The sequence below is a fragment of the Ixodes scapularis genome, unplaced genomic scaffold (genome assembly GCF_016920785.2).
Source record: "Ixodes scapularis isolate PalLabHiFi unplaced genomic scaffold, ASM1692078v2 ptg001612l_1___fragment_1__unscaffolded, whole genome shotgun sequence".
NCBI classification, from domain to species: Eukaryota; Metazoa; Arthropoda; class Arachnida; order Ixodida; family Ixodidae; genus Ixodes; species Ixodes scapularis.
In genome coordinates, this window is record NW_024610176.1 from 871,735 (window position 1) to 881,231 (window position 9,497).

At 47.4% G+C, this 9,497-nt stretch overlaps 1 protein-coding gene and 1 long non-coding RNA gene across 2 annotated transcripts; one reads left to right on the forward strand and one right to left on the reverse strand.

The window, feature by feature from the left end:
• Positions 1–3,199: 3,199 nt before the first annotated feature.
• On the forward strand, positions 3,200–5,057 carry LOC115320988 (putative nuclease HARBI1). Its single transcript, XM_040212815.1, has 3 exons — positions 3,200–3,225; positions 3,421–3,689; positions 4,747–5,057. Exons 1-3 carry the CDS (start codon positions 3,200–3,202, stop codon positions 5,055–5,057), a joined length of 606 nt encoding a protein of 201 aa, XP_040068749.1.
• A 3,244-nt stretch (positions 5,058–8,301) lies between these two features.
• Positions 8,302–9,261, reverse strand: LOC115309953. Its single transcript, XR_005715829.3, has 3 exons — positions 9,164–9,261; positions 8,858–8,917; positions 8,302–8,434 (listed from the first exon to the last, which is right to left on the reverse strand). It is a non-coding gene; the product is annotated as an uncharacterized LOC115309953 (long non-coding RNA).
• Positions 9,262–9,497: the final 236 nt, after the last annotated feature.

Genomic DNA, 9,497 nt, shown 5'->3' on the forward strand with positions numbered 1-9,497 from the left:
TGCTTTTCGCGGCGCACTCAGAAATCTACGCAGAAACACCAAGCAAATCTTCGACAGACTATCACCATGGATCGCTGTGTCACCTCCCGATCGTCATGCAAGACCCAAACAAGAACGCAGCGCCGTCTACAGAAACCAGCACCCACATAAGTGAGCCGCCGAACGAGCGGCACTTCAGTAGGCACGTCAGCGCGCAGCCTGTGAAGATAGCTAATCCCTTCATTTACAACATGCAGGTCTTCCTGCTTTTCGCGGCGCACTCAGAAATCTACGCAGAAACACCAAGCAAATCTTCGACAGACTATCACCATGGATCGCTGTGTCACCTCCCGATCGTCATGCAAAACCCAAACAAGAACGCAGCGCCGTCTACAGGAACCAGCACCCATATAAGAGAGCCGTCGACTGAGCGGCACTTCAGTAGGCACGTCAGCGCGCAGCCTGTGAAGATGGCTAATCCCTTCATTTACCACATGCAGGTCATCCTGCTTATCTCGGCGCACTCAGAAATCTACGCGGAAACACCAAGCAAATCTTCGACAGACTATAACCAAGGATCGGTGTGTCACCTCCCGATTGTCATGCAAGACCAAAAACAAGGACGTAGCGCCGTCTACAGGAACCAGCACCCATATAAGAGAGCCGTCTTCCGAGCGGCACTTCAGTAGGCACGTCAGCGCGCAGCCTGTGAAGATGGCTAATCCCTTCATTTATCGCATACAGGTTAGTTGCTGTTATTCTACAGAAAGATCGAATAATGTATGCCTTGTTCAGCTGACGTGCCCAAGCTGTATTTTGAAAAGTGCTCTGAAACTTTGTTGGTTTCTGATGAAACTCAAACGTTTACTAATAATGCTTTGTGGTGACGTCGACCCCAACCCCCGTCCAACCCAACTAGAGGAGCAGATTTCTGAAACTCTTAGTAATCAAACAACGATGCGTCAGGAGGTCATGGGCGGCTTGACGGAGATTATGAATGCCCAGACGAAAGCATAACGATCAATTCAGGGCATTGAGAGCAAGCAGGCTACAGTCTTATGAAAATCGAATCCAGAGCTTAGAGAGCTTCCCATAATTTCCAGGCTAACTTCCAGTCTAACATGACCACGTTACACAATTCCATTGCAGCTGTAGAAAGAAGAACTATAGATCTCGAGGGGTAGACGTAGCAACTGTAGATCTTGAGGCGTAGAAGTAGACGTGGAAACTTAATCATATACGGGGTTCCCGAGACAGTGGAAGAAACAAACGATTCACTGTATACAGCAACGGTGACAAATATAATTGAGCAAATACTTAATGTCAAAGTAAAATCTATTGAAATAAGAAAGTTATTGTGGGACAGTAGTTCCCACATTTGACGGGACGGAGTTAAGGTATCCCTGGTACATGACAAACTTAGGATCGGCAAAGAATTATTCGCGTGGGATGCAACAAAAAATACCAGGGTGAAGCTTCCTTCCCGTACAAGGGAACGTGATTCCCAAACGTGACAAACATACCATAACGAAGAACTACGTTGCATCAATGTTAAAGCTCGAAGTATCGTGAACAAGATCGCACTCCTTGAAAGCCTAATAGTAACTTACTCGCCGCATATAATCGTAATAACAGAATCAGATCTCCGTCCAGAGATCGGCGATCACGGATTTTGTCCACCAGGCTATCGAATTTTACGCAAAGGAAGAGAAGGTCTGGGGGGGTTGCTATTCTATAAGACGAATCGCTAGTACTGAGCAGATTGGAAGATATCGAGGGAATAGAATGTCTGGGCATCGATGGCCCTTAGAAAAACCAACGTTGTTGTAGAGACGACCGACAAGGTTGATGTCCGAAATCCAACTGGGCTTTTTATTCTAATCCCCTCGCGCTTCAACCTTGTCTTCTTTTTTCTAGAGATCTCTTAGTGGCGCGTGGCCACAGGATTCCCCCCTAAGAATCAAGGCTAATAGGCTTGTATTTTGATGAAGGCAGGACAGTTCTGGCGAAGGTGGTGCGAGGGAGGTGCGCATGGTGGTTAGGGGGAATCCCCTAACCACCATGCAGAAGTTGTAGCGGTCGGCCGCTACAACTTCTTCGCGACCGTTGATGTCCAGCGTGAATGTTTTGGAAGTACGCGTCAGAACTTTGTAGGGGCCATTGTACGGTGGAGTGAGGCCCTTCTTAATTCCTTCCTTGCGTAACACTGCATGGGAACAAGTCGTAAGGTTTTGGCTGGTGAAAACCTTTGGATGAGCTGGTTGGCGTGGTGGCACAGGTTGCAAGCGACGAATGAAGTTTCGTAACTCATCGAGATACTGGTGAGGAGTAGGGGCGTTGCCGTGGTCCGGTGTGGGAATAAAGAACTCGCCCGGTAGACGTAATGGTGAGCCATACACCAGAGGCCGGATTCACGAAACGTTCTTACGACAAAAAAGTTCGGAAATATAACTTACGCAAAAGTTACGAACTTTTTGGTATTCTCGAAGCAAAATGTTCTCAGTTTTTGCGTAAGTTACGACAGAATCCTACGACAGGGGTCCATTTCTTCTTACGAACATTTTCGCGACTGCTTGCTCAAAATGGCTGCCTACGTCGCCTTCTTACTCGACCAGCAGCGCGATGCGAGAAGGACTTTGCATCAGCAGCGTGTCTTCCGGACTCGTCGAACATTAGAGACGATCTCGGACCACCACCTCGAGCGTTACTACCGCTTGCCGAGGCCAGCCGTGCAGAGGCTCTGCGATGCTCTGGCGCCGGCGCTTCGACGCCCGACAGCTCGTTCGTGCTCGCTCCCCGTCGACGTTCAAGTGCTGCTTGCGCTCCGCTTTTATGCGAGCGGGAGCTTTCAGTCGGTGGTGGGCGACGTTGCAAACATCAGCCAGTCGAGCTCCTCACGGATAATCAACGGAGTGAGCAGTGCGCTCTGCGATCTCGCCAACAGTGGCATCAAGTTTTCCACGACGTCGCGGGCAGCGTTGCTCACTGCACGCGGTAAGTGTTTTCCCCAATGTGGGGACCGTCGGTTCAATGCAATTAACGAAGCCAGAGCCACGTTAGCGCGCTTACTCGGACTGATCCTTATATTTGGATCTGCGGGCTAAAATTCCGCCATCGGCGTCCGCTTTCCGTGCGCGACGCAAAGTTTTGCTCTGAGGAACCGATCTCTCGCACAACATGAGTGTGTAGGCTGTTCTCTGCCGCAGATGCAGGCTGAAAGATGGAGGATTTGCACCACGCAAAGTGGCAATTAAAATCACTGCCCCCCCCCCCCCCCCCCCGTTTCCTGTTGAGTTAATTATGTTGAACGATCGTGATCGTACCTCATTTGAGGCATGTCTCATCTAGAAGTGTTATCTCAGGTAGGAAAAGTGTCTGCATTACCTGTTCTAGCTCTATAAAAATACACCATAACATAATCTTTGTTGTTTAACCTCTAAGCTTCTTGGAGATCAACGGGTTCCCCAAGGTGTTGGGGTGCATTGATGGGACACACATCGCCCTGAAAATCGCGAAAAAGGAGCAGCACCTCTACCGCAACCGGAAGGGCTACGACTCGCTGAATGTGCAAGCCATCTGCAACGCCAGCAATGAAATCACACAGCTCACAGTGAAGTGGCCAGGAAGCACGCACGACAGCTTCATGTGGAGAAACTGTGACCTGGCTGACAAGTTCGAGGCGGGCAACATGCCCGACGGGTGGTTGCTTGGTATGCTTTGGTCCCAATTTATAGAGTTATTTGATATTTAGCAGCCTGAATGACAATGCCTTATCACACTTAGAATCAGAAATGTATGTAATGCATTACTAGTAATAAGTTACTTCTACCGAGTTACTTTCTAAGAAAAGGAATGAGTAATGCACTTAGTTACTTTTAACGCCAAGTAACGAGTAATGCACTTAGTTACTTTTAAGGCCAAGTAACGAGTAAATGTATTTCGTTACCTTTGAGGAGCAAAGTGTACAACACTGTTTAAACAGCCTTGTTTTGATTTTAAACTGAGTATGCATCTATTGCGAGAAAGGCAAATGAGCAACTCCAAAAAACGACTAAACGCTATGACAGTATAGCAACGTTTATCGCTGCACACGTCAGTCAAACTCTACAGCTGGGAATGTCCTTCACCGAGCGAACACAATGAGGTTAGTTGGTTGAACCTTCCAGAATCATGTACATAGCATCTTTTGGGGTAGACCAATCTCACCAACTACTCTGTGCACATGTGTCGCCACCATGACCGCAGTTCACAAAGAGCAGGCAGCAGTGCGCAGGACGGTCATACTGTTTCACGTTCTGCACGCGCAGGCTGGCAAATCGGTTTTCACGCCTGCGAAAGGACTGCAGCTCACAGAATAAATCGCAGCACAATGAGCACATCACAACCAAACTGGCTGGTAAAATGAGTCTATTGGATCTCGTCGAAAGTGATCATGATGCAGTTCACGAGCTGTTTTCGTGTGCACCTCATTATAATAAGTTATGAAAGCACACCAGCATAATGCCGATTGACATAGAAACTGAGAGAAGGTGGAAATCAAACCTGCGAACCTTTACGAGTGCGAACATTGGTTGAGTGCTTTGTTTAGTGTTGCTCACACATAGCTCGTTCGCAGCTGACATAGCCGTCAGAAAGAAACAAATTAGGTGGGAGTTGCACCAATGCAGCTACGAGAGGCAAAGTGTGAGGTAGTTAAATTTAGGTGGAACATTGTGTTGACTGCATTACACACTGGCATAAAATCTCACACCGTTTGCAATATTTTAGGGGACGCAGGTTACCCCCTCCAGCCGTGGCTCATGACTCCCTTCCGTAAGCCGCGGAAGAAGGAGGAAGAGAACTACAACGAGTGCCTCACGAAGACCAGACAGGTCATCGAGAGGACTTTCGGAATCCTCAAGTCACGCTTCAGATGCCTGGACAGGTCCGGAGGGGTCCTCCAGTACACCCCTAGTGTGTGCTGCCGCATAATTGTGGCCTGTGCAGTCCTGCACAATTACTGCATCCGCCACCATGTTTCCCTCGATGAACCACCCGGTAAGGCTTTGTGCATTGGAGCACTAGGAATGCCACATTAACGAGTTTAGCGACAGCATTGTTCGGTGTGACCCCGGGCTCTTCATTCTGCTCGTCACAAGGGGGTAAAGGGGAAACTAATTCTGGTCGCCTGCAAGCTCAACAGTAATCTCTTTTACAAGCTCTCTGCTTACTCTAATTTTTATTTTGTAGGTATCAATTCGCACACTATTATATAAAGTCTGTCACCGCTTGCAAATACAGGCGTTAAATTTGCTGGAGGAAAGTCACGCAAACAGTCCGCTTGATCAAAGGCGCAGTCAACTTTGGCATTCATGAAGCTTTACCTAGAGTCACTATATGGTTTCAAATAGTACCAAAACCCCAACGCTCATTTCAGAACCGCGTTGTGGCGCAACAGTCACATTAACAGATGTGTCAATATGTCGCTGCCCTGCGTGGTCGAAGCGAAGTGCGGACCATGTAGTGTCCGCTTTCACTCGATACTTTCACCGTACTCTTCCGGCCTGCGGTGGCAATGGTTTGTTTTTATTGACCTTCTTAGCTTCATTCGAAGCGTTTGCATGACTTGCGCACCACTGGTTCACTTCGGGACTCATTGAAGCTGAGGCGGATGTTCTACCTTTTAAGCCTAGCGTCTCATTCGCAGCACCAGCTCTCCCTGTGCGCTCAAACGAGCCAGCAGGGTTTGGCAGGCTAGATCAGGCTACTTAAAAAATAAGGTACTAGAGAAAATCAACACACCTTACGCCTGTTCTTAACTTATCGTAAGCGTCACTCACCTGCTGGCTGTAGACCAACTCGTGTTTGCAAACAAAATGGAGTGCCCCTAGCGGACGCCATCGGCGCCGCACATGTGCGATAGAGTGTGGGCAAGAAGCTCGCCGTCGTCCATAAGCAAAGTATTGAAATACGATGTTGTCGCCGTCAGTGTCAATCCCCGTGCTTTTTCGCGTTGGAATTTCTTATCCTACGTTTTCCTGGCAATGTGCGACTACTTTAGCGGCCTCAGCGAAATTAATGAGGCTCGTTACACCACAAAATTGCCTGAATAATGTGACATGCGGCGACTGATTCCACGTGGACACCACAGAATGGATGCTGAAGCCTGATTCGCACGATGACGTCGCTCGGGCTGCAATATGGTGAACCGTAGCTGAGATGGTCGACGTCGTGAATCAGGCATAACAAGTCGGTGATGGCAGGCACGTAGCCAGGCCATGGGGCCCAGGCCCCCCTTGAAATCTTTCTTTTCGCTGGGGCCTCCTCTCCCCCCTCATACAGCATTTTGTCATGGGCGGGCCCCCCCGAAACAAAATCCTGGCTACGTGCCTGGGTGATGGCCATGGGTGACAATGATCAACATCTCCTTGTATCTACTGTTTACACCGAGTCTACTTACACGAACCAACCTTCAAACTTAAAGGTCTTTTGACTTAGTTACTTCTGATCGGAATTACCGGGTCAACGTTCCGTCTACGGGACGCTGTTTGAACAAGCATACGAGAACAGGCAGAAACGTTTGAAAGAGCAGACGGCAGTTCGAACGATCAGGCGGCTGTTTGAATGTGATGAAGCACTGAACGTAGTCCGCAGGTGGTCCGTACAACTCTGGTTTTCCCTCCTTCATGTTGGAACAAAACAAATAAATCTGACGACCCCAAGTATCCGCTAAATCAACCCAAAGTGCTTCCCGCACAAGTAATTGTGGTCCGATGGCGTCTGGTTTTCCTCTTTCACGGCACCTATCCACATTCTCGGACGAACCGAGCAGGCAGAAAACTCATAAAAAGTGACCTTAACTTTCCCCGACTCCTCTGGTACAGCCCCAGCCACAGTGTATTGACGAAAAGGCGGGTTTTTGTATTGTTTCTTCCAAAAGAGCGTAGGAATGCATGTCCCACATGGTGATTTCTGCTCACAGCTACAGACCGGAAGTGCGCCCAATGCGCCACCACCGAGCCGTGACGTAACAGAGTTGAATTTGTGTAAAAGGCTACTCCTGTACATATTGCAGAAGTGATTTGGTCTAGTGTCGGGAGGGTCTATTATCACGAAGGGCCCTGCACCCGTGGTTGGCCACTCTGCTTCCAAAGTGGGTGGTAATGCCTCTCATATGTTAATTTTGGTATACACTTGAGACCCACAATTCCCTTTCCATACTGTTATTTTCGTTTATGAACTTTCAATAAGCCTCTATCTGGATTTGTGACACCCGCAATTTATAATTGAGTGCTTCCAGCACCTTAATTCAGCTATTGCAGTGTTATAAGTTTAAATTGTGCTTGCAAGCCTTCGAGGTGTTCATTTTCTGTTGTGCTAAATGTGGCATCCTGAACAGTTCCAGAATCTGAGGACGAGGAAGAGGAAGAAGACGACAGGCCAACCACTGCCCGAGACACGGCCACTGGCACCGCCGTCAGGAATGAGCTTGTTAACAGCGTTTTCAAGTGAAACTTCAGGAAAACGAGAGTCTTCAGTGCATTAAAGAAACAGTTTATTGTTATTGTACCTAAGTCAGGTTTCATTAATACCTGGGGACAATTTTGCCATTTTCAAACCGAACATTCAGTTTGTATGCCTTCAGTGCCACCATCTGCTCCTGCAGGACCACAATCCTGTCGAGGCGTTCCACAATAGCCTCCTGAGTCTCGATTATCTCGTGGCTAGGGGCGTCCCTGCTACCTGCACATCAGAGAAAAATAATTTTTGTGATTGAAAACCTAAAATCCTTGCACCACTTTCACGCTACTGTTGTGATACTTGTATGGAAAATTAATGTCCAGGTGTAGCTGTAGGAAGCATGCATGAATGAGCAAAACAAGTAGTTAATGAGATAATTGGGGGATCAGTGGCCGAGTGTTAGTGCATTGCAGCTCAGAGGCTGTAGATTGCATGGCAGATTGCCTTGGCATGGAATTTACAGTGGATCTCTCTTCTCGCACATGTTTTTTTGCTGCACATTCTATCTAGTATCATTTTTGTATTCAGAGTTAAATTTGTATTGCTGCATGCTGCAATCCAAATCTAGCAGGACTATACTCACGTTTGTGGTTAGACCTGCGGCTACCTGAAGTGCACGGCAGGGCCTCGCTCTCCTGGAGCCCACCTCCGCTTGCACCGTGGACATTTGAATAGAAATAACAATAGAGCTGAGTACTAGGAAAATCTGCTGTTGAAGTATGTGGTCGGCTGTCGAGCAAGCATGATTATTCAACAAAATCTGAAGTCGCGCACCTGCATCGCCCTGCGGGCGTTTCGGAATATTATCAGCCTGGCTGGAAGGCAAAAAAGATTTAGTTCTTATTAGGTAATGAAACAAGTATATTCACTATGTGCAATGTTATGATTGATAAGGCAGCAAACCTTGTATGTCGTGGCCTCACTGAACTAGGCCTGCTTGGTTCTGCAGTAGTATCTTGAACACAGATTAAGAAACATGTTGTACTGACCCAGAAAACTGAATCTTCGGTAAAAATATAGTACACTTCTGTCTACTGAGAAACCCTCAGACAAGGGAAGCGAAAAAAACAGAACAAACACAACATTAGATGATGGTACATCGTTGTGCTTGTCCTGTTTCTTCAACTTACTTGCATAGAGGTTTCTCAGTGTAACCGTTCACCAGCTTGCCTGTGCCTGAACTCTTATTACCGTTATGCCCTGTTTATCCAAATAATTTAGTCCCTCGTCGAGACCATTTGGATATAGAGCTATTTGATTAGTCAAGCTAGACTGAAATTTTTAGGCCGTGCTCCCAAACCAGGGGTTTGGTTTACAGGATGCCAAGGTGCAACATGACTAGTTAAATTAACCAGACCAGTATCTATTATGAACTCACCGAATGAAAGAACTAGGTCTACTGATCTGGGCCTAGCAGCGTCCGATGTTATGGGAGTGCCTGGAAAATTGAAATTTTAATTAGGAAACATACTACTTATGAAACATTTTTTTGTTGTTGTTTTAGTGTGGTAATGTGGGTTTTAATAGAAAGGTGACATAATTTATATTGGAAAGATAAAGTAAAACCCTCTCTGACTAAGCTAGGGTCCAGGAATGGAATTAGTATAATGAAAGAGCATAATAATTATGAGATACCCATTAATGAAGGAATGCTAGTGCCTTGCCGAGCCTCCTGTTAACCTACCGGAAAGCGGCAGGCTGAAGGGCTCGCCATTAGGTACCTCTACAGGAACACCAATGTCGAACGCGCCTGGGATGCCAATCATGGCCTCCACATTCAGAAGTCCCACGGCCCTTTCCTCCATGTCGTTCAGGGGCTTGTCTCCTACGCCGCCTCCAGTCGCACACTGACTGCGCTTGAGGGCTGCACCTGTGGTTAGTACCAAATAACATTGCACGGATATCGTCAGAAAAACGAGATATACATCGCGCGACTGATCAGCTGCTCCTGGATTTTCTTCGCGTAACAGACTGCCACTGTACTGTTGGTGAGTTAGAATGTTGGTTAAAACCAGTGA

Bases quoted from the DNA above. Each gene is read 5' to 3' on its own strand.
- LOC115320988 (XM_040212815.1), top strand. From the start codon at position 3,200: ATGGAGGATTTGCACCACGCAAAGTG. The intron at 3,226-3,420 runs GCAATTAAAATC...TTAACCTCTAAG, and splicing joins GATTTGCACCACGCAAAGTG to CTTCTTGGAGATCAACGGGT. The intron at 3,690-4,746 runs GTATGCTTTGGT...GCAATATTTTAG, and splicing joins GCCCGACGGGTGGTTGCTTG to GGGACGCAGGTTACCCCCTC.